Raw genomic sequence first — 26,161 nt, forward strand, 5'->3', positions numbered from 1 at the left:
TTTGGCCTTCCTCTCCTCTTATGACCTTCCACTTGCACAGATCCAGGCAGATTTGATATACGTGTTCAATTGTTTATCAATGAATATTAAATTTAATATTCTTCGTGAAAAATCGATTTAGACACTTTAATAATTTTACTAAAGTCAAACTTTTATTTAATTAGGTAGGTATAATGTACAGGTTCACCACAAATATAGATAATACACATAAATACCTGTTACGTGATAATTTAGATATTTTTATTTACGACATAAATTAAAAGTATTTTAAAGTTGAAATAATATAATATAGTTTTATAAAAATGAAGTCGGTAATAAAACTCAAGTTATAAATAAAACTTTATTTCATTAAAAATATTATAACAATTTCATTCGATATTTTATTAATTAACAATGTAAACTGCATTATCGGGTGACATAATTTACATTACTTACGTATCCCAGCTAGGTAACTTATTGTTTATAATTAATTAAATATTAAAGTAATTAATTAATTATATAGTAGGCCATTTTTGTATTTTATCACCACATATAAACGTTTTACTTTATAAGGTCCTGTAAACTACAGTGTACCTATTTAATTCAGATTCATTATAAGATTTCATAGTAATGTTATTATTTCTAGAAACTAAACCCACCGACTTGTAAATATGCACATACCCAGAAGTATAGTCGTCGACGAAATTGTCATTACGGCCTCTAACCACGGGGCACGTCGTTTCTCTTTCTACAAACGCTAACGCTTTGAAAGGTCGCCAAGCTATTTTAGCAGGTTTACTTTTGCGCGTTTGATGAGCATACTAAATATAAGTACAGGTACAAAACAGTGATTAAACAAACATATCTACTAAAGACAGATCAGATTTTATATTTTACGGTTAACACATATCTCGAATATGAAGGTTCTTTTCTTCTTTTTTCTAATCAGAATTTCAAGTGGTATTTTTTTATACTAAATGGAAATTTTGATGTAATCTCAGCGTACCTATAGTAGAAAGATGTCGTTTTGTGACAATGGTACAAAGTATATAAAAGGCGTATTTTTTACAATTATTACTGGACATGAATTAGAATCCTATTTAAAAACAAAAATGCTACCGCCTTCGGTAGCATTTTTTTTTTGTTTACTGCATCCTAATGCTGTACTGGCAGACCGCTATGTTGAAGCCATTTTTGTGCGATGGCCCTATAATTAAAATTGGCCTAAAATTTGCCACTTCTGCTAAGTTTTATAAGCCATCTATTTAACGTTAAAAGTGGAATGATAATATGATAGGAATTTAGAAAAACGAGTGTATATTGATTTTCTATTATGATATTTAGCACAACGGCCTTCATGTTATCTAGAATAACATCGATTTCATAAAAATTCATACCGGGCACAAGGATGTGCAAGTCTTATATTAAAGTATACGCTATCCTTATCTTTAATATCAACATTATATACAAAAATATTATGCAATAAGGCACACGTTTTACTTACTTTATCTTCTATACATTCTAAATGATTATTTTGTTTCATTCTGGTCAAATGTGTCCTAGGATACACAAGAGTAGCTTTATTCCAAGAGGCGTAGCTTGGCAAAGTAAGCCTTGTTACATTGTATCAAATTATATCAGGGGGCCTTGTATTTGCGAAAGTGCTAGGGGAAACCCCGTAATGAGAGTCAAGGTCCACTTTCAGAAGCAGCGCATAGCCGAGTTTATAGTTATTATTTTGCAATTTTTTACTTACACTAATGTGGGCTCTTGTAACCCTGAGGCAAAATGTCATTGATTTGACAGATACGCTTGCTACGGCCCTATTTGTTCCACCTTCCCCGCAAACGAGTAAGTTTAATTACCTAAGTGATGATTTTTTCTATTTGCCTTAAATTCCGAAACAACTAATTTTTATAATATACGGTGTCGGTTCTTAAGTTTTCTTGTTTATAAATTTGTAATACCAAGCTAATACGACCAAGTCTTTACGATTTTCAACAAATTTTTAGAATTGACCTTGATAATGTATGTCGATACCCTTTTGGTGTTACAATTAGTAGTCAATCTATAAACATTCCTTTGTAGGTATTAAATATAATGACGCATGCTAAACACCCATTTCATTGTATGGCCGGCCATTCTGAGTGCCCACATGTTCGTTGGTCCCGTTGAGCCCGTTCGCGTGCCCACGGGAACTTAATTGTCAGAGATCTGCAAACAAAATTACATTGTAAACAATTAGGAAATTATTGCGCGAACAGGGAGAATGACTGCGCGGGTGTAAAATCGTGCGTGAGGTGACGTGCATCAGTAATTTTTCATTCATCGCTACACGCCCCCCGGCCCGCGCGGAACATCGAGAGTGTTACGAACGAAGTTGCCAATCTATAGTTTATAGAAGTGATGAAGCTGTCTTACCCATAGTTTCCTGTTGTAGTTCTAGTTTGTACGCGGGGTTGTCGTAGGGCGGCAGAGATGACTCTCGGGGTGCTGAGGGAACAGCTGAAACGATGCCATCTAGTAAACGTAACTACGTAACAAGCTATCACAAATATATAAATCTAAATATCAGTGACGAAGGATGGAATTTAGATGAAGGTAAGCCGTCCTAAAGGAAATCCATATAGCGTGATACAAACTCCGGTTTCTCATATATTTAATTAAAGTACAACAATGCGTGGATTTTTAAAGGTAACCCGGTGGGAATCAACGCTTGCATGGACTTTTCGTCGCTGCGTAAATCTACTAAATAGGCCGTCACTGTCACAGAACAGAAAAGCTAATTACGTAACAATGTAATGTAAATTTGTATGTATGTCATTATTTCATAAATTACGTTGTTAGGTTTTTTATAAAATGGTTTTAATATGAGTTATTTACGAATACATGTTTGACTAACGGAGAAATTAACGTATCCACAAAGTGACTCACACGTGATTGGCACAGACCGCGGTCGATGTCGTCGGACCACTACCAGCAATAGTAGAACAGACGTGAGCGCAGCCAGTGCAGCCACCACCCCCACCACTACCAGTGCGCCGTAGTAGTCTCCCCTGGGGGGGCCCCGGCTCCCCGCCACTGATGATGCCTCTATTACATCTGTAATATGACAAAGATTCATGAAAGCAATCTCTATTAAATCTTCAAACTGCCAAAGATTCATACAAACAATTTCTTTAACATAGGTTCGTGAATCTATATACATAAAAAGAATGCAGTCTCTATTACGTCTGAATTTCGACAAACATTCAAGAAAGCAAAATCTAAAACATCTGCAATATGAAAGATTCATTAATGCAATTTATAACATGAGCAAAGTCACAAAGATTCGTGAAAGCAATCTATATTGTATTTTCAACTTGACAAAGTTCAAAGAATGGATGTCAACTCTATTATGTCTGCCTTTTTGACAAACATTTATGAAAGCAATCTCTATTAGGTACATCTGCAATATGACAAAGATTCATGAAAGCAATCATGCATCATCTCCAATATTTTAAAGATATACTCGTATGAAAGCAATTTCTATTACATCTGCAATATAACATAGATTCATGACAACATTTTCAATTAGACAAAGATCAAAGAAGGATGCAATCTCTACTACGTTTGCAATTTGACAAACATTCATGAAAGCAATATCTAATACATCTGCAATATGACAAAGATTCATAAAAGCAATCTCGATTACATCTGCAATTTGACTTTTCCTTTTCTTATGGCATACTTAATGAAAGTATGAAAAGACTTTCCGAAATAGTTAGGTTTAGCAATACATTTAATTCTTTTTTATTTACGAGTACCTATAAATATAAATATTTTTAAAGAAGCAGTACTTACTGTCAATAGGCTCGGATGAGTCTAACGATTTAGTGTGAACATCCAAAACATTGCTGGTCTTCACTTTGCCATTAGTCAGGAAAAGCTCCAACCACACGCGGCATCTTAAATGGAAATAATGATTTACGTGAATCAATTATTCAATGTAAAAGTCTTCTTTTTCTTAAGGATAAATCATCTTCAATGGATTCACTGGCTGAATAAGAATCACTTTCATTTTCAAAGTATATATTAAAAGGGTAAAGCAGATTTTTTTTGTTAAATATTTGGAGTAACTGCGATATATGGTGCGTTATAATCGGGTGTATGTGTACCTGGATATGATTGCCGGTTTGGGTTTGTTACGAAATTTTTATAATCTTCGTTCGTAATATTTTTACACAAATAGTAATTACGTGTTACCTGCCCTGGCTGAGTTTCTTGTGGGCTCATCTCAGACCAAGGTGCTTTGGAACACTCGTGACATTAATTTCAAGTTTTTGATTTTACTTATAACTATAACGTTATGTCGTTTCAAAAGTGAATTTGAAATTTACAGCGTACTACTCACAGAAAGAGAACTAACCCGAGCCAGAGATTAATAGACCTCATTATATGAAACCAAAGGGGAACGACCAATAAATAAATAGGCTATTGACACTTTTTTTTCTAAATAGTCTTAAATAGTTCATTATTGTTCTACTAGACTGAAATTTCTAATTCTAATTTGAGACGTTTTTAAATATGTTTGAAATTTTAGTTTTTAATTATGTTTTTTGACAATACGAGCCAAAACGCCTGTCGGCCATGACAGTCTATATTTCAACTGTTTCATGACGTCACTATAACAAATCCCATAAAAATGGAGCGTTTGACAAAAATATTAGATAACAATTAGTTCGACCTTTAGTACATAAAGTGTGTTAGTGACGTCACAAAATCTACGACAGCTTTTTTGACGTTTGGAAAATTTGAAAAAACACGTGATATTTAAATCAAATTTTATAAGAATTCCTTAACTTTTATTTATTGATATCGATATACCTGGGACCCTTATTCCATGTACTACACGAAATTAATATTGTTTATATTAAATTTGATATAAGTCTATTGAATTTAATAATTTCATAATTACTTTGCGTCAGGGTCCAGTCCAGTAAGCGTAATCGCAGGAGGCAAGTCCCTAGCAGCGAGACGGAAGGCGTCGTGCTCTCTCTTTCGCTCCCCACATGCATGCGCCGCTCGGTACACGCGCACCCAGCGCTCGGCCGGCACGGGTATGCCCCGCCAAGTCATCTCCACTGCTTCTGACCCCACCGCCTTGACTTCCACCGTCACCGTCCAATTGTATGGATCTGTAGACATGAAGATTGCGTGAGTTTAGCTGATTGTACATATACCTACAAGAAGATAATGGAAACCAAGTTTTAATTTTTTTTTTCTTCAATTAATTAAACCATGCCTAATGTCAGTTATTCAATCTTAAAACCTACAAAAACTGTGTTTTAATAAACCTATCTAACATAAAAAAATAATATTTATGAATATTAATTTATTCCATTGACATAGGTTGAGAACGGGTAGTTAACATTCTCCTCGAAACACCATCTTCCAGACTTCGAACTGCTATTGCGAATTTCTTGGTAGAGTGAAAAGCTCAGTACTTAAACCGTCATGATCTAAAGCTACTTACAATAAACAAACATCACCATAATGGCTCCAAAGAAAATCAGCGCGGTGTCCTCGCGGACACAGCATTATGCAACAAAGTGGAGAATCTTTTAGGATCACAACATGTTAGTTGTAACCTATTTTAATTATTGTTTTGCTTTTTCTCTTTCTTTTGTGGGATGAGTATTCTAAATGACTTTTCTTTCTTTCTTTAATCACTGAATCAAATGAGACAGTTAAACGGAACCAGGATTAAGTATACGAAACTTCTCACCGATATATGGCGTAGTGCTGAACTCAACATTCCCAGAGTCATACAATTCAGTGGTTGCACGCGGTGGTGGTATTAATACCAGCGAGGCTTCGTACGTGGTACCAGGATGCAGGTCATGTAGATCGGCAGTTGAACGACCGTGGTGGAGCAGCTCCGTCATGCTGAATATTGGAGTACCTTTTGGACGATATCTGTAAAAGAGAAATCAAAAATTAATTAGGTGAGACGTTCAAAGGCTCAATCTTATCATTGCCAATTAGCCCAATTCACTTAGTTAAACGTATGTTGGTGCACAGTATGATTAACCAACTATAAATTGGTAAATATAATTTTTAGCTATAGTTAGTAATCCTCAAGTCACGTATCCTAACTGCTCAAAATTGTTATTATACGTAAAAATTGTCATCCGGTGCCTACTGGCAACCATTCGAGGATATATTAAAGTAGGTAGATGAAAAAAAAATTAGTAGTAGTATTACATTTCCCAGTAGACATTGTGATTTTTGATAGCAATATACTTTACGGAATACGAAAAACCCGGTTGTAATTGATCTGATATTAATTATATTAGGTAGCTAACGCCAAAAAGTCAGATGTTTTCAGATGGACAAACTAATGCAGAACGAGGCAGTTCTTTTCAGTGGATTCTGTTTTCTGAACCGTCACTACTTACTGACAAACTTGACTTTCAAAAGTGATTGTTATAAACCTATTTGAAATAAATGATTTTAATTGATTGATTGTAGGTATTTGGATAAATAATTTACCTGACTTGTATCCCGTCAATAAATTGAAGTTCTTCTTCAGTGAAATGTCTCCAACTTACGTGAGCTGTTGTGTCATTTACATCTACAACGGTTAATTTACCATCAATTTTTCTTCGTTTTTCTTCTGGGGGAAGCACCTGAAATTAATGTACATCTTAAATAAAATTACATTTGAACAACTAATAATAATTGTCCCTTATAGACTCACATGAGGAATTGTAGTGCACAAGTTTGTGTGCAAACACAGGATTCCCTCACTCACAATGGGACGACAGATCGACAGAACCATAAAGAGACTTAAGACTTTCCAATTCAATGCTGCTTTAAAAAATCTCCTGCCTTTTCTTATTTAGAAACCTTTTAATATCCTTGTTTAACTCCGAAGTTTAAAACCACAAAGCGGCACGTACAGTTGAGGTGAACGACCAATACAAAAATATTAGAATCACTTACTGTAGGTAAGTCTTGAGTGCGAACTGTATAAATCTCACTTTCAGGCTCAACGGGCAGGTTGTGCAAATAAAGTTTCCCTCTGATCTTGTACACAGTAGACGGTTTTAATCCAGTCAGTTGGAACTCAAGGCGGGGTGTAGTCAACACTTCATCTGCTGGTGCAAATACTTGCGAATACCATTGAGATATATCTTCATTTCTGTTAATTCAAATAAATTAATTGCTAACACTGGACTGGATATTTGAAAAACAAATATTCTGTAATAGATTTTTAAAAACTAACTTACGCTGAATCGGTATATCTCAAGTCAACACTGCCTCTTAGACCAACTAACACTGGCGGAAGACCAAATAACATCTTTATACTTGTAGGGGAATCTCCTTGCAAAGACAGTACTGCAAGTTTCTTATTCTCATCCCCATAGCCCTGGATTGGTATTCCTGGAGGAAGTCCAGGTAAAGATGGTACCAGTGGGTTAACAGGTCTATGGATATTATTCTGGGTGTAATCTGGAATATCTTCTTCTGGGTATCGGTCCTCAGGTGGTATTGTTGGTAGGAAAGGAGGTGGCAGTCCATGTGATGGGGGTTTTGCGGGAAGTCCTGGTTGACTTTGACCTGTAATTCACATGAAAATTATATATTGCTGCTTTGAACGTGTAAAGTGACATATAAGAACAATAAAAATTATAAATGAAAAATACGACTTAAGAGTGCACTTGTGTTATTAAAATCTAATAAAAATATATTTTAGTGGTATGGAAGAAGCAGGGAACAAATTCATTCTGTGGTTAGTATGTTACTGATAATATTACGGACATGAATGTCAGTTTCCGTAAAAATTAAAGTCGTTGCTGTCAGAAATACAAAGGTAATATAAGGCCATACAAATTAAGATTCATTCGAAGGCTAGGTCACTGACCTGCCGCGGATGTACTGTGTATTTTATCCACCGACCGTCCAGTATTTCTATTTACTTCAGACTCTATTTCCATTTTGTTGAGGAGGTGTTCAAAATCGAGAGACGAGTAAGTTTTACTATGAATCTTTGAAATATTCTTCGTATTACGTGTAAACATAGGCAATTCCTTTAGATTAGATGAAACTTTATGCAAAACAGTTTCATACGGATTCAGATTTTTAGTTATTAGATGTGTGTCAGGACCTTGTCTCCACTTGCTTAATTGAATTTTAGTTCCTAATCCAGCCATCATGTCTTTGTTTTGCATTATAGTCACACGTTTTCCATGGAAATCATAGGAATTATGGTTTGGATGTTCATTTATAAAGGGATGAGTTTTATCTCGTACGTTTCCGAGGACATTATTTGTCTTCATATGAAGTAAAAGATCAGAATAAGGCAAATTTAGCATGGGCATTTCATTAGTACTTTTGATTTCTCCTATTTGTTTTTGAATAGGTGCCATTTTGTCATTAGCAGGTAGAAAATAATTCAAATTGTTAAATTGAGAAAGTGGAACCTTTTTTAAGGCTGGGCTGTCATGTATTTGCTTGTAGGAATTGGGGGGAATCGATTTCAATGCATTATTATTTATATCGTATTTAAATACTTGTGCAAAGTCATGAAGTTTGCTATCAGGTTCATTTATTAGTTTTTTACGATATAGATTCCTATCAGGAGCTAAATTGCTATGAATATTAACGAAATGATGGGATAAAACTGGGCCTTGAGAATGTGATGCTTTTGTTTCCCAATCAACATTGTTCGTTACCATAGGAGGTTCAGGAAGTATTGTCTTAAATAGAGATTCGGTATCTCCTGGAGTAAATACTGTAATATTTGTACCCGTTACTTGTTCAAATGATTTTTTTAGATCATGTTCAGAAGTATTGTAAATGTTATTGGAAATCAAATTCTCATGGGTTTTCATTACAGAATTGAAATCTCTAAAGGAATTAGTCTCTGTGGTCATGGCAGGTGTAGGATTTAAGTACGTGATGAATGATGGTAATGCAGGTGTAATTGGCGTCACATAATTGACTACCATTTGTTTAATATGCGGCATACGATTGGTCTGAAAAGTCGATGTATTCATGTTTCCAGCTGTAAGCAATAATGTATGATGATTAGCGAACATGCAATTATTTTTGAAGCCTATGTATGAAATATAATGAATAATAAAAAGCTTATAGTGAAGTTTGATGTTCAGTGTAATATGAGACGTGCTAATAAATGGAACAAGATTAAATTAAAATGTTCCTACTTATTAATGTTCTTATTTACTTTAGTGTTTCAACAGTAGTTTTTTTTTTAATAACTTGCTTACCATTGGGTAAACAACCCCACTGTTTGCAACAATCATCGTCTGATATATTTACAGGTGCAGGTCGATGTTGAGGAGGGCATCTTAATGATTGGGGTGGTAACGGTGGCAACGGATTACACGCCTCTTGGCAATCTAATTCACCATTCTCACAAAAGCAATGTTGCTCACAGCCAGTTAATTCTAAAGGGACTTCACTCCAATTTTGAATTCTAAAAAAAATAACGAACTATTAGAAATTTTATTACCTGATACCTTTTACTTACGTACCTGTTAATAGTACTTGATATTTATTGTTTTTTTAATAATAATACACTTACGGTACACCATTATAATGGCAAGTTCCATCACTCAAGCACCGTGCAGTCCTCGGACAACAATTTGGAGGTTGAGGAGGTGGATTTGGAGCCCACCGCACACACCCTTTCGATACAAGTTCTAAGCCAACATGTGACGGACAAATAAGAGGAGCACATTCTCTCGTGTCAGGTCCAGTACATTCACATAGTTCTGTGCAACCAATTTGAAATTCATCGCCTAAAAATCAGAGATTTCTCATTTAAAACTTTCCAGCTGTCGAACAATTTGGTATATGTTTGGTATATCATATTATAACTATTAGCATAGTTTTACTATGCTACATATATATATGTAGTAAAATATATATTATAGTAAAACTATGCTAATATTAGAGAAATTTTGTAGGAGTAACAATGTATATGCGATGATTCCTGTCGGAGATACAGGGACATCTTTGCGAACCTTATTTATTTCACAAACTTCACAACAATTTTTGGTTTTTATGTATTAATATGACTTGATTCGTAATCACTCCTAAAAATCTATATTTTCAAGATGTAACTTACCAACTCCATAAAATTCTCCGTCATGGTAACAACCGTCTTTCGTCATATTAAAAGTTTCCTCCACTGGGACTTCATTACCAACGTCAGATGCTGTTATAGTAAAATTAAATTTGGTTCCAGTTTCTTTAGTTTTGACTACATAATCTTTGCCTCCTTCAAGATTAAGAATTAAATTCGAATATTTCAATTCTACGTCATTGTAAGATTTTCCTCCATCGCTACTCAATAGTAAATGTATGGGGTCGTCGCTTTTATTCAAGTGCATTAGATTGATCTGAACACTATTGTTTTGCAATACTTTAACTGAACCTATAGGTTCTATTAATACTAATGGTCGATATGTGGTTTGAGGATTTATTAGTTCTTGCAGTTCTTTTGGTATCTACAAAAAAATCACAGTTATTAATTTTTTATTACTCGTTAAACTTATTTGTTATTGTATTTTATTTATTTGTTATTGTAAAATTCTTTTTAAGCACTAAGTATATTATTTCCCACTTTTCTTGTTGTATCTATTCATATTTCCTTCTTACAACTTCTCCTACTGCCAAGGGTCATTGACAGAAATCTCTTATAGAAATAAGTATTTCCTTGTCAACCGTTTTTCGTTTTACTTTTATGTGTCACTAGTGATGGTACTACTAAAGAAATAAATAAAAAAAAACTGTTAGTTATGTGTGTTTTAAATGAAAATTAAGGTAAAGGAGCTCACTGGTGTTGTAGTTGACGTAGTACTGGTGCTATTATCAATAGGCTCTTCATGGACATCTTGAGAAACGTCGCAAATTTGTACTTCACAACACTCGTCGTGTGGGTCCTGCACGTTGATACATTTATCTGATGGTGGAAGACGTTTACATCTAAAAAAAACAAATCGAGATTGTAGCTCGCAGTAACCATTACGCAGTACTGTTAGTTATGAGAATATAAAAATCCCGTTCAAACCTGACAAAATGCCGGGGCTACATTAAATTAACTTGCCAATCTACAAAAGCCATTTAAGATTCAAAACCTGTTCATCAATAAAAAGCTTGGTACAACAGTTACGTACGGCGTCACTTTTGATTTAAACTTTAACAAGATGTATTGCTCACATTGAGAATTTGATGTGCGACGTCAATATAAAGAAACGAAAGGTTCATTATAAGAGTATACCCGTATAAAAACTTGCTCATAAGCAGATTTTGAAATATTTGGCTCAATAAGCGTACTTCCTCAATTTGGCATTCATTTATTATTTGGTTTACTCAATGGAATACCAAAAATACTACAACGTTGGATGACAACAATACTATAAATGAATGAATAGGAAAAGGACAGTTTCATTTATAATAGCCTTCAAAGAATTGATGCTAGACTTTTTTACTTCGGTACAATTTTGCATTGCAACAAAATGGTGACTCACCTCGGTTTGCAAGTGACGACGGAATGTTCTTCGCAAGTGCACGTCTGATCACATCCGATATTCCACTTTCCCCCAACTGGGTAAGAGTTATTGCCGTAACGGCAAACCTCCAAGGCTGCCGGTTTCATTTCTAAAATATGAATGTTTACATAGTTAATCATGATGGTAGGAATATATCAACAATCATCATTATCAACCCATATTTGGCTCACTGCTGAGCTCCAAGTCTCCTCTTAGGATGAGAGGGGTCAGGCCAAATAGTCCACCACGCTGGCCCAATGAAGATTGGCAGACTTCACACACGCATAGAATTAAGAAAATCCTTTGCAATGCAAGTTTCCTCATGATGTTTTTCCTTCACCGTTTGAGACACGTGATATTTAATTTCTTAAAATACACATAACTGAAAACTAAAATGTTGAAGTCATTAACGATCACTATCAGATGTTACCGGGACGAATTTTAACTGAACATTTTTTAGAACTACTTTACTTTAACTCAGTATCTCATAGCCAGACCAGAGATTTTAACCCAGCTAGGCTATTCAAAACTTGCAAGTGCGAGTTTTGAATTCACCTCTATATCTCTCTGTTTATCATGATACTATAGAGCGAGAAATATAGCGGTGAATTTGAAACTCGCATCTGCGAGTTATACAAAATATTGTTAGAGAATAGCCGTGCAGGAACTTGTGATCTGCAACCATATAGTCTAACAGCTGGATCAAGGAGACACTTTAGATAAGCATAAAGTGCACAAAAAAGACATACAAAGAAAAGTTGAATTACCTCCATTTCCTGTAGCACAAGCAATAATAGAACAGCATTCGTCGACGGGTGATTCAAAACACAGTGGATCGTTGAGCCGCCTGCCGCGACGTATGAATGGCTGCTTGCATCTCGGCGAGCATTCAAACACACCTCCAGGTGAACATTCGCATGTCTCCTCACAGCCTCTATCTATACGTTCACCTACCTGTAATGTTCAATTCACTTTATTTAAAGTGTTTTTCAGATAGCATGGGTACGGTGACAGTCACCTGTATGACGTTCGTAATACGTACTATTATCGTGAATCGCGGCAAACTTTCAAGAGTGAAACGGACGGAAACGGAATTACTAGAGGACGCCCGAGTCTTCGTCCGCACTAAGACGTCCTTAAACCGTCTCTGTCGCATAATCGTTCTTAGCGGACGTTTTCTAACTATAAACTACCTCACTGTCAAATTTTATCTTTGTACGCCAAGCAGTTTTCGATATTTCGTGATGAGTAAACTTTCGCTTTTATATATAGAGACACAAGTAACTACAAGTATGTTATCTTTTATCTATGATATCTATGTATGTTACTAATTACTATTCATTATTATATAACCACACTTCACGAACTATAATTCCATATAACTTAATTTCAAATAAGTTTGACTGTTTGTAAAGACCGGTTCGGAAGGTAGATCCTACCTAAAATCATCATACATGTTGTTTTAAAATCTTCGCAAAGGGCCTCGCGTGATATAAGTATCATGTATTGATAGAATTGCTCTTCCCTAAAGTATGAGCATTGCATTACGGGCTTGCCCTGCAGCTAAATTACGTAAGACACCACACTTCGGAAGTAGGAAAAATATATCAGCAGTTTTAATATCAGTAGTTTTAGCTCTGTTTTTTCGGAACACAAAAGCGAACGAGCTATATGTGTCTCCATATGGGCACCTCATTGAAGCTCACAGCATAAGGTCACTCTAAGAAAAATAAATTAATACGCTAGTTATTTTAATAACTACAAACATTACTAACCTTATAAGTAATTTCATTCTCTTTACACGTTTCTATTTCTTCAGATTTGTCAACAGCTATCATTGGATTGAACGGCGCTTGCAGATTATTATAAAATTTATCCGTTATGTGTTTAGTTTTTGAATCGTTTCCTGTCAACATCGGAGGCTCATCCTCATCATCATTATCCATATTTACATCACTAAGATCCTCTAAAGCTTTTCGTCCTTTGGTTTGATTATGTATCGCAATAGCGAAGTTTTGTAAGTCGTCGACATTTACATTTAATAGCCTGGGTTTCGGTCCTACTTTAGATTCTGTGGCATCATTAGATTTAGAGAATGTAGGCGTTTCTGTTATATTTTCTGTTGTTATTTGCTCCCTTGTTGTAGTTCCTAGGGTCGTTGTAGTTGTAGAAGTTGTATTTTCAGGAGTTGCTGCTTCTATCACTGATGAAATTCTATGTGATAATGTTGATGCTGCATCCTCATCCTCAGTAAGTTTACCTGCAATGGAAATCAATTATCATACTTTAATATGTGACATCAAGAGCATAGTAAATGTCTAGTTAGTGTAACCGTCCATTTTAGTATATAATTTGTAATTTTGTGTACTCAGTTGAATGATATCGATATTTGTTAGAAGTATTGGAAGAAGTCAAGCTAAGGAGTTTTCATTGAAAACGCTTCCTTTAAGATATAACAAAACAGTGTAAAACATATTCCTCTTTTATAGATCTACCGTAAAATGCGCGAATACATAATTATGTAGGTATATCTTTTAAAGATAGCTTACATACTACACCTATTCTAACTTCTGTAACTTCTGTTGGAAAGTTTACATCGATTTTCTTGGCGACGCAGTTGCGGGCGTCCACTAGGTGTCTTCATCATCATCATCATCTCAGGATGATTAAGTTAACATAATTGAGAAAACCGTGAGATTAATAGCAAACAATTGACACGAATCTATTAGCTATTAAGCGTAAGCAATTGACTGTTACAAGCCAACTAAACAGTAATGGGAACTTGGTCAATAGCTCTAGTTCCGTTATTGTAATCGATTTAAGACATTAAAATCCGATCGACATTGTCTACTACAAATTACGATAAGCTATAAGACAAACACCATTACATCAAATTGAGGATGGTAATGATATAATGATGGATACCACTGTTTTTGCTGACTTTTCTTGGTTGTTTGGTAAGTTAAAATAACTCAGAAATAAATATTGAGATATTTATCATTCCTCCTCTCATTACGTACTATTTAATGGATCCTTTATTTTGAATTTAATTTCTAATACATAATTTTAAAATATGAAAAAATTTAGCAAATTATTAAAAAATAATGTTAAAAAATCAGTACTTATAATATAATTGAAGTGTTGTTTCAAAATAACGGTGTTTTCTCAAGTTCCTATAGTATTTACGCGATACTAAAACACAAACATTTTTATAAATTTTGTCTGTCTGATTGTCCTGGCTAATCTCTGGAACGGGTGAATCGATTTCATCAAGACTTTTACTGGATGATACAGAAAGTTATTGAAGAACATAAAAGCTACCTTTTATCCCAGAAAAATCTATGGTTCCCGCGGAAATATATGTGAAAAACTGAATATCACGCAGACGAAGTCAAGGGCGTCCACTTGTTGAATGAAAAAAAAAAACATAGACTCAAATTGAGAACCTCTTCTTTTTTTGAAATCGGTTATAAACAATGACGATGTTTGTTAAATTGTAAATGATGGAAGGGACTGCTAAAGCTATTTAGGAAATACATATCGAAATGCAAAATTACTAGTGGAAAACTTTTTCAATACAAATATCCAAAAAAGGCCATACTTCCAAAACTAACTCGTAGTGTATCAAAAGGCAAATTTAATCACACATCGTTAAGTTGCATGTTACGTTAAAAAAATGTATATTTATATTTAAATAAAATAAAATAAATAACAAAACAATTAACATGCTGCAAGGTACAACTTTTCTTAAAATGTTTAATGCAGATACGTGCTCATAAGTTATGCTAATACGTGCCCATCAATAGCTATAGGTATTTAACATAAACCTGTTATAAATAATTTACATATCCGGTGCACTCTTACTTCTACTTTCTACGGAAAAGACATTCCTTATGAGTCAAATGCAACATGTTTGAGATTCCTTATTTTGCGCCTGGGATATATTTTTTTTATTATTCTTTACTAGTTAGCCCTTGACTACAATCAACAATCCCTTGACTACAATTAGAAGGAGGATGAAGATCCACACTCCTTACGGTTTCTACAGATATCTTGTCATATTCAAAAAAATCGGTATTGTTTTCTAAAACCAACATTCAGTATTTAATATCTTTTTTATACTTTCTGGCTCATCATCTGGTTTATAACTCTACGAGAGTGATAGGCAATGATCAGGCACACAAATCACAAAGTCTAGAAAGAATATTCACCTACCATATATAAATCACACTAAGAAAGTGCTATCTTATCCACTGGTAACTGGGAAATAATTATAATTTTAGTTAGCTGTTTTAATAATTTGTATAAAAATTAAGTGTTCATCAACCCGTGAAGAAAAGATGACACAGAGTAAGAGACATCTTCTCTACGGGGTAGAAATCATAATCTTTAATATTATTTAATAGTATTAAATGCGTTTAACTAAAGTTTTTAATTAGTCATCATTCATCATCATTATCAACCCATATTCGGCTCACTGCTGAGCTCGAGTCTCCTCTCAGAATGAGAGGGGTTAGACCAATAGTCCACTCTGGCCCAATGCGGATTGGCAGACTTCACACACGCAGAGAATTATGAAAATGCTCTGGTATGCAGGTTTCCTCACGATGTTTTTCCTTCACCGTTTGAGACATGTGATATTTAATTTCTTAAAATGCACACATCTGAAAAGTTGGAGGTGCATGCCCCGGACCGCATTCGAACCCACACCCTCCGAAATCGGAGGCAGAGGTCATATGCACGGGGCTATCACGGTTTTAATTAGTAGTCCAACATAAATGTTCAACAAATATCACTTTTCATTGTTTAAAGCCTGTGAATTCTACCTATCTATTTTAAGTTCACAGACATTGTATGTATCAGAGCTTAATATCGTAACAACGACCTTAATCTTCACGGCTATTATAACTGGGTCATCTAAAGGACGCTAAAAGCTCGAACTGCACCAACCGGTTAATTTGTTTACGTTGTAGGATCAGCCCATTCACAATGTGGTATTGACCGACATTGGGTACCAGATGCGGCGGCGTTTGGACGTTCATTCTATAAATCAGTGATTCACAAAGTGGTCTATATCGATCCCTAGGGGTCTATGACAAACTGCAAGGGGTTTAAGGCAGCGAAAAAAAATTTGGGGGTCCATTAAATGAAAATGATTGGCTCCAATCCACGATAGTGGATTATAACACATACACTGATAGTACCAATTTTTTACATGATATTATCTTGTAATATCAAAATATATACATTATTTTAAAAGTAACTATGAATTAAAAAAAAAATATTATAAATGTTTATAAAATTGTGCAAGTTGTATGATACAGAAAATCAATATCAAATAAGTAGGGGGTCTACCCAAAACGGAAAAACATGGCAAGGGGTCTACGACACAAAAAAGTTTGGGAAACTCTGCTATAGATAATCTTATGGAAAGTAATGTGAGTTTTATCACAGTTTGGTTTTATTTTAACTCGACTCGAGATATTTGCTGCGTTCTATTCATTCATTAACAATCCATATTCGGCTCATTGTATGGGATGAGTCTCCTCTCAGAATGGCTTAGCCCTTAGTACACCACGCTGGCTGGCCCAATGCGGATTGGCAGACTTCACACATAGATCGAAGGCAGAGGTCATAACTATTAACTACTAGGCTATCACGTCTCTCGTTCCATAAGCTACGTTCCATAAGTATTGCTAATTAATTAAAAAATACATGAATCTTTACGTGTTGTTATTATTTAAGAGAATTATAGATATAACTTTCGATTCTTACCTTAGGAAGGAACGTAACTCCTAATCCTTTTCGTAATTCGCAAGGAATTCTCGTACTTAGGTACCTAGTAATTGCTTGTGAAAAATGATTTTCTAAAATAACTGCTATTTATTACGTAATCTCATTTTTGTACGTTTATATTTTAGTGTAGTAGGTCTAATATGTGGTCAAATTTGAAATTTAACACACATTATTTCACGTTATTCATAAACCAGCTCTGAAATTTGTAGTAGAATTTCATTTTATTTTCTATTGACATTTTTATTTTCACTGTACTTTTTTATTTATTTATGTTAATTAAATCATAAGCCGGCAATTGTAAATTCACTCATTAATAGCTTAAATTGTAATTTATGAATAAATCATTAATTCATTCAAACTGTTGAAGAAATCTAAATTAGTTACAAAGATTTGGCCTCTACATACAAACAGGGTAAGTCAAATATTGTAAAAAGTGAAACCCTCAAAATACCGATGACATATTGTGCTAATGACTAACATCGCGTTATATCCATACATTGCGTAAACGCATCGCGTGGACTTAACACGATTGTATCCGGCTCCTTGTATAAGTGTAATGGTTACCAACAGTCGTCATTACAGGGGAATGTCCTGATTTTAGGTCCTTCTAAAGGCGATTTTAGGTCATTTTAATTAAAATGGCGCAAGATTAATCTAAAAAATCACTCCTAATGTTGTTTACAAATTTTAATTTTTTAATATTGTAAATGAAAGGTCACATAATTATGTGTATAATAAAATAACAGATTGCATTATTATACTAAAAACTACACAATTAAATAATAAATATTATTTAATTTATATTTTTTGGGAAAATTGCAAATATACCTACATATGAGTACATATTTCATACCATGCTTATTGAAGTGGATTAAAAATATTAATTTATAATAAATATCTCTTGGCCAAGAAAACTGGCACATGTGTATTGTAATTGGTAAGTCAGATCGTGTGACGATATTTAAGAGGACTTGCATGGAAAATTTAACAAAGCATTTACTACATTTACTTGTGCATATGTATTCTGTGACAAAAACAAAATCATACAAGAAATTGAATTGATGATTTACAATGATGAAGATTTTAAAAATGGCACAAGATATATATCTATATATTTTACGTATTTTATTAATTTTCAAAGAGCCTCGTTGTATTTTTTATATGTAATTTGTTTTTCACTTGAAATAAAGTTAAAAACACAGAATAAACTCACTGTGACGTCATTTTCATTGTCGGAATGCAAATGACGTCACAGAAATTTAATTTATCTTTTGTTTTGTCATATTATATACATAAAAATTGTTGAATGCCACAAATCGCCGAATATTTTGAATGTATGTGTTCTCAGCATGTTCATGAAACGCGGCATGAGCCAACAAATCACGTGAGTTTAAGCATGTTTCATATTTTTTTTATCGATTAAATTCAGGATAGCTTAAATTCTACATTCGCTTGGTTACCCTACTTGTGTTTATGCGTGATAGAGCATCGTCGGCTTCGTGCACCGCTCATCGTAAACTCTTAAGGAAATCCGTTCACATCTCAAGTTCAAATAACAGGTGGACATCCGTGGGAGAACATCCGCGACCGGGTTAAAACAAACTGTGTAGCATTAAAACTGTACTTTTTGCTTACCTGTATTTTTTACGTACGTTAAGGGCCCGGGTAATAACCGTAACAGCCCAGTGGATATGACCTGTGCCTCCGATTCGGGAGGGTGTGGGTTCAAATCCGGTCCGGGACCTCCAACTTTGCAGTTGTTTACATTTTAAGAAATTAAATATCACGTGTCTCAAACGGTGAAGGAAAACATCGTGAGGAAACCTGCATACCAGATAATTTTCTTAATTCTCTGCGTGTCTGCCAATCTGCATTGAGCCAACGTGGACTATCGGCGTAACCCCTCTCATTCTGAGAGGATACTCGAGCTCAGTGAGCCGAATATGGGTTGATAATTATGATGAAGGGCCCACGCACACAAGAGTCCAGACATTCTGAATTCTGTGTTCTACCCAATGTTTAGTAACTATATACCATTGCCACAGTATACGTAATAGTACAAGCAACCGGGTTGATAACATGCGATCATCGGGCCTACTACGAGTATGTATCTTGGGATACCATTTAAATATATCAAACGAGTCATTACATCGTTTTTCATCGTATTTTCCTTTTTGCGATCGTCTATCATTATTTCAACTAAAATTACCTTGACTACGCCATTTAACATGACAGTATTTTTTTGGTTCTATTCTCATTTAACATGATTATTTCAACGAAATTACGTAAATAACAGTTTTTCGATGAAAAAAACGATGAAAACGTGGCTGATTATTTTAATGGTACACCAAGATAGTTATTAAGTAATAACTCTACGCGGTGCTATGGTACTTACAGAGTAACAGTTGAAAGAACGCGAAATACAGAACTACTAAACTCTTTCTAACAGGGCGGGCTCTATTCTCTCATTTTTTTCTTTATTTTAAAAGTAGGTATAGCATGAACAGAAATATATAAAACGTCTATCGAGGGCACGACAAGTATGTATATTATTTTTCTCATAATGTGTGCAAATATCCAACTAATTCCTACTAATATTATAAACGCGAAAGTTTGTATGGATGTTTGGATATGTGTTTGGATGTTTGTTACTCTTTAACGCTGCAACTACTTAACCGATTTGGCTGAAATTTGGAATGGAAATATATTATAGTCTGAATTAACACATAGGCTAATTTTAACTCTGAAAAATCCATGGTTCCCGGGGGATTGTGAAAAACTAAATTTCACGCGGACGTAGTCGCGGTCTTCCGCTAGTATGGTATATGACTAAGTTTCATGCTTATTTTTTTGGTGACTACCAAATACCTTCACTTTTCCCATGTTAAATACATTCAGTGGATCACTTCAAAGCTTTTAAATGGAACAAGGTCACTAAACAATGGCGCTTTAGACGTTGATGTATGGTGATGGTATCACGCTATGGTAGATAAGTGTCGTTAAGGTACAAGGTATTATGAACCTTAACTTAATACTAATAAATATTGATTTCAAAATATTACCTATATCTTAGGTCAATCAGCAAGGGACTTCAATGTAAATCTCAAAATTGCGTCACATTTATATGTGATTTATTGCAGACAACATTGCATTGGCCAATTACATAGAAGTAGCAATGACTTGGGTGTCATGCATTTAGATTTTTAGCCATACTTTATAAACTGAATCCATATTCATCTTTCTCCGTAGTTAATCGTAAAACCGTAAGCCGAGCCGTGATAGCCCAGTGGATATGACCTCTGCCTCTGATTCCGGAGGGCGTGGGTTCGAATCCGGTCCGGGGCATGCACCTCCAACTTTTCAGTTGTGTGGATTTTAAGAAATTAAATATCACGCGTCTCAAACGGTGAAGGAAAAACACATTGTGAGGAAACCTGCATACCTGAGAATTTTCTTAATGCTCTACGTGTGTGAAGTCTGCCAATCCACATTGGGCCAGCGTGGTGGACTATTGACCTAACCCCTCTCATTCTGAGAGGAGATTCGTGCTCAGCAGTGAGCCGAATATGGGTTGATGACGACGATCTATACAAGCAGTGCGGTGAGGCCGGTGAAATCATAATAGACTAATAATCAAAAAAAATACTCCATCTTATTTTATTAGTTTAAACAGTTTTTAAAATATTTAAAGACGCCATTTTTCTTGAATAATATTGAAAACTACTTGCGTACGTGTCGTACTGGCTCGAGAATGTATTCGTTTTTGAATTTGGAATGGCTGCATTCCTGCCGTGTTCTGTACGCTCTATCTGCGTATTATTCTTTAATCTGTGGTTATAGGCGAAAAGTTGGCCGACGAGAGTAAAATCAACAGTTGCGTAGAGTTTGACATAATCGCAACAAGTCACACGCGACGACAAGTGTGATGCCGATAAACGTGGAAAAAAGGCTTTGAAAGAAAATAGCTATGAGTACTGTTTACCAACAAACAAATTAAAATGAGGGTATAAATCACTAGTCATTTCACACCTAATAATAATTATAACTAACTTGTTCTTAAATTAATGAAAATAAATTTGATTAATAAGCTTAGAACAATTAAATATGGTTAATATATTATATATAATATTTAATAAACAAACCATACTTAATTTAAAATAAATAAGTTATGAAATGACATACGATTTCTACCTTCATTTCTAACTTCTTTGTTGGTAAACAGTACTCATCAAGAAAAGCTGTAGTATAGTGTGATTTTCTCCTGAACAAACCGTCTAATAACATAATAAAAAAAATACAACCGACTTCAAAACCTAAAAACGTACCCACTAAACTAAAAAGCGAAAAATAACATCATAATATGTTCTACCTCCTGATCAGTATGAAGGCGGTGCTAAGCCGGTGATGTATTAATTCAAGCCATGTGAGCATATCTTATAGATTTAGATTTTGCAGACACTGTTGTTTCATGTGGTCTTGTCCGAAATGGCTTAAATTAAGACAACACCGGCTAAGCATCGACTTCATACTGATCAGCAGGTAGAACATATTATGATGTTATTTTTCGCTTTTTAGTTTAGTGGGTACGTTTTTAGGTTTTGAAGTCGGTTGTATTTTTTTTATTAAAATTTTTATTATTTTTCAATTTTTAGTGTAAAATTTCATATAAAACGAATACATCAGACCCCTAATGCCAGTCACAACCCATCTTGGTACAAAATTCTCAGCAATACAAATTAATCAAGCCCAAGCACAAGGTAGCTACCGTAAACCGTCAAGGGGTTCCCTTCATTGACCTTGGTCTTCCTCATCAGACCCCTAATAACAGACACAACTCATCTAGGTAGAAAGTTCTCAGCAATACGAATTAATCAAGGCCAAACACAAGGTAGTTACTGTAAACTGTTAAGGAGTTCCCTTAATTGTACTTGGTCTTCATCACCAAACCCCTAAATGACAGTCACAACCTATCTATGTGGAAAGTTCTCATTAATACAAATTAATCAAGCCCAAACACAAGGTAACTGCTGTAAATCGCCAAGGAGTTCCCTCGTCTGTTTTATGACTCCATCATCAGATCGATTTTAAACCTTCATAATTTTGTATTTCTTAAAGGTACTAAATGGAAAAGTTTACGAACACACTAGACACCCATATAATTTTCGAAAGTTCCCCTCAATTTCTCCAGGATTCCATCATCAGATCTTGTCATGATGGCAATGGGACCAAATGGGGACTATACCGTTTTAAACAAAAAAAGAATTTTTGAAATCGGTCTAGGCGTCTTTGAGTAATCGGTGTACATACATAAAAAAAAAAAAAAAAAAATACCGACCGAATTGAGAACCTCCTCCTTTTTGAAGTCGGTTAAAAAAAAGGTTGAATGACGGACAGAATGGTAGTTTGTACAGTAATGGGTGCACAAAACGTAAAGAAACGCGGAAGAGCAAACTGTTACCGGCGTTTCACAAAGCAGCAATTTGCTTTGAAAGAGATTGCGTCTTTCTTCTTGTAGCATTGGTTTATTTTTTCCACTACGCTACAGGATGTTAGGTTTCTAAATTTCATTTAATTTATTTATTAGCTCATGTAAAATCCGCCGCTGATGCAATGGATCAGTCGGTCTAAAGGTCTGTAAGCTTCACCTTTCCCATAATAATAGAAGCCTGGCCCTTGTAACATGATGATAATGATATTCAATGTGCAATTGTTCAAACTTCAGTGTGTGTTTTTATCTTAGAGTATGAAATACATGAAGAAAATCTGACAAATCCGTACGGATTGTTATTTATCATGTTTTTACTTAGTTTTGTTTTTCTTTAAATTGTTATTCATCATTATCAACACATATATGGCTCACTGCCGAGCTCGAGTCTCAGAAAGAGAGGGGTTTGGCTAATAGTCCACCACGCTTTGGCAGACTACACACGTAGAGAATTAAGAAGACACACAAATAGACACACTTTTGACAGCCTCCGCGGCGCAGTGGTATGCGCGGTGGATTTACAAAACTGAGATCCTGGGTTCGATTTCCGGCTGGGCAGATTGAGATTTTCTTAATTTGTCCAGGTCAGGCTGGTGGGAGGCTTCGGCCGTAGCTAGTTACCACCCTACCGGCAAAAACGTACCGCCAAGCGATTTAGCGTTCCGGTACAATGCCGTGTAGAAAACGAAAGGGGTGTGGATTTTCATCCTCCTCCTAACAAGTTAGCCCGCTTCCATCTTAGACTGCATTATCACTTACCATCAGGTGAGATTGTAGTCAAGGGCTAACTTGTATACAATAAAAAAAAAAATCACCATGGCTAACATGTCTTAGTGGCCCTTTGGTGAAAAAGGTTGAGCACTATAGTACTTTAGAGCGAGAGCAGAAGTGAAATTAACGCTTCGTGATCTCCGTCCGAATAACTTAAATAATCACGGAGCTAATAGATAACTAACAGATAAAGATTCCACATTAGATAAGTAGGTATCTATAACCACCCATCGGTTTTAAAATTGCGCGTAATTATAGTGTAGGTAGGAACTTGTATATCTAAGTCTTAGACCCGTTTGTGATAGATTGCTTAATGGCCGGTAACCGCCTCACTTCCTACAAAAACCGTGAAGAAAACATTTAAAAAAAGAACAAAGCCCATCGGAATGTGTTGATCTTCCTTTGAAAAAAAAAAACAGCGGTGAACTCACGATTCTACACCGCGGCGGCGGTTTCGTCACATTTCAAACGCGGTTTTAAATAAACAAAAAAAGCTGTGTTCTTAACAATAGCGAAGTTATATGTACTGTACTTTTTAGCTATATTACCAGTAGGTATACTTAGCTTATACTTGAAGTTACTAAGATTTGTAAGGCCTAATTAATACATAAGTAGATATCAATGATCAGTCTCGTGCACCTCATACATGCAAAAATGCGCTGCCTACCCTCAGGATTCAATAAGAACCTCTATTGAAAAAGGAATTTTCCATATTGTAGTATATTCACGTTAGTGGCTACCCTTGTTAAACATACTGTGCACGCCATTGTTTATGATGTATGTCAGTTCTTAAAAGAATAAATAACGTTAGATCCCTCTTACTTTTAATTTTAAGTTTTAAAATTATTCTACGCTACTAATATTATTAATAATTCACTGTTCTTAACGTTTTCTACTACTTTGAAGCCGAAAAGCTTCTCACGCAACAAAAAAATTGAGAAAAATTAGAGAAAATTGGAAAATTCAACACCTACCGTCTCCCATTAAACTTTAAGCATCTCAATAACAGTAACAATTCGTTTAAATGATTTACTATTTGACTTATAAGTTAAAATAATGAATTTATGCCTTTTCCTTTTATGGTTACACCTACACAGCTAATTACTTACCTTCTATAAATTATAACGAAACACAGAAACAGTAGGAAGTCAAAATTACGTCATAAGTCATTAGGTACATTCTTGAATAATAAAATTCATCAATAAAATCCTACATCTGAGTTTCTTGACTCATAATATAATTATTATCAAGTGTGAGATGAAAACCATATAAATAATAATAACTTTAATATTGAGTAGGTAGTAGCTACGAGTTGTTATGTACTGCCTAGTTAAATTGTTGTTTTTCTAGCCTTTTTCTATCTACCTGAAAATAAAAAGGCTGGAATTTTTCCCTAAATTATTTATTTTATTTTCGTAATGTTTTCAGGTATAGTATTTTTTACATAGTAACATATTTCTATTCAGCTTTCTTTTAACAGGTATTGTTTAAGTTTAAATTATTATCCAAGTTTATTGATATTATACCGTGCCTGATTTCACATGCTAACTTCCTCGTCACACAAGATGTTAAACAATAACATCGCTGTTTAAAAATAACATTAATTGACATAAAACTTCCATTTGTGATAATAAACCGTACGTCTTTACGGCTCATCCATATAAATTTTTATTAGATAAAAAAACTCGTTCCAAGCGCATATTAACCACGGCCCAACCACAGAGCGAAACTTTGCTCAAACATTGCCCAAAGATTACGACTAATAACGCGCCATTTAAAAAAACACGTCAGTTTTAAACTAATTAACTGGAGACTGATTGTCGAATTAAATAATTTCAATATATTTTTCTTTCATTTTAGTTATTATTGTTATTGATACATAGCCAATTACAAGTTACATTTAATAATAATATTATATTGATGTACGTAGTTGTATAACAAACTCACTCACCGCTCGCGCTCAATAATATATAACAAACTCACTCAGTTCCGTGTCGCAGTCGGTGTACTCGTGGTTGCAGTCGACGGTGAAGGCGGCTGCGGCGACGGCCAGCGCGCACCACAGCGCCGCTGCGCATGCGGCCCGCGACATCACCGCTCGCGCTCAATAATATATAACAAACTCACTCAGTTCCGTGTCGCAGTCGGTGTACTCGTGGTTGCAGTCGACGGTGAAGGCGGCTGCGGCGACGGCCAGCGCGCACCACAGCGCCGCTGCGCATGCGGCCCGCGACATCACCGCTCGCGCTCAATAATATATAACAAACTCACTCAGTTCCGTGTCGCAGTCGGTGTACTCGTGGTTGCAGTCGACGGTGAAGGCGGCTGCGGCGACGGCCAGCGCGCACCACAGCGCCGCTGCGCATGCGGCCCGCGACATCACCGCTCGCGCTCAATAATATATAACAAACTCACTCAGTTCAGTGTCGCAGTCGGTGTACTCGTGGTTGCAGTCGACGGTGAAGGCGGCTGCGGCGACGGCCAGCGCGCACCACAGCGCCGCTGCGCATGCGGCCCGCGACATCACCGCTCGCGCTCAATAATATATAACAAACTCACTCAGTTC

The 26,161-nt window shown here is 35.3% G+C and overlaps 1 protein-coding gene across 4 annotated transcripts; it reads right to left on the reverse strand.

Annotated features, from left to right (window-relative positions):
• Window positions 1-326: 326 nt before the first annotated feature.
• Window positions 327-26,161, reverse strand: LOC112058361 (putative epidermal cell surface receptor). 4 transcript variants are annotated; one of them, XM_052888138.1, is made up of 18 exons: window positions 26,011-26,161; window positions 13,319-13,803; window positions 12,311-12,497; window positions 11,523-11,652; window positions 10,830-10,977; window positions 10,118-10,499; window positions 9,572-9,788; window positions 9,255-9,463; window positions 7,889-9,031; window positions 7,254-7,584; window positions 6,967-7,165; window positions 6,514-6,650; window positions 5,747-5,937; window positions 4,937-5,156; window positions 3,823-3,926; window positions 2,914-3,081; window positions 2,401-2,472; window positions 327-2,193 (listed from the first exon to the last, which is right to left on the reverse strand). In XM_052888138.1, exons 1-18 carry the CDS (start codon window positions 26,117-26,119, stop codon window positions 2,186-2,188), a joined length of 4,440 nt encoding a protein of 1,479 aa, XP_052744098.1. In that variant the 5' UTR covers window positions 26,120-26,161; the 3' UTR covers window positions 327-2,185. The 4 variants fall into 4 exon arrangements, with proteins under 4 accessions (XP_052744098.1, XP_052744096.1, XP_052744097.1 ...); XM_052888136.1 differs by having other exon boundaries at window positions 2,401-2,484; XM_052888137.1 differs by lacking the exon at window positions 26,011-26,161 and adding an exon at window positions 25,579-25,729 and having other exon boundaries at window positions 2,401-2,484.

This window comes from Bicyclus anynana, chromosome 21, assembly GCF_947172395.1.
Source record: "Bicyclus anynana chromosome 21, ilBicAnyn1.1, whole genome shotgun sequence".
Classification (NCBI taxonomy): Eukaryota; Metazoa; Arthropoda; class Insecta; order Lepidoptera; family Nymphalidae; genus Bicyclus; species Bicyclus anynana.

What these genes read in the sequence shown, in the direction of transcription:
- LOC112058361 (XM_052888136.1), bottom strand. Translation starts at nt 26,119, where the DNA reads ATGTCGCGGGCCGCATGCGCAGCGGCGCTGTGGTGCGCGCTGGCCGTC. An exon ending in GTCGTCACTTGCAAACCGAG is followed by an intron (nt 10,978 to 11,522) that starts GTGAGTCACCAT and finishes TGTTTTTTTTAG; the next exon opens with ATGTAAACGTCTTCCACCAT. An exon ending in CAGCACTACGCCATATATCG is followed by an intron (nt 5,157 to 5,746) that starts GTGAGAAGTTTC and finishes TCATGTCTACAG; the next exon opens with ATCCATACAATTGGACGGTG.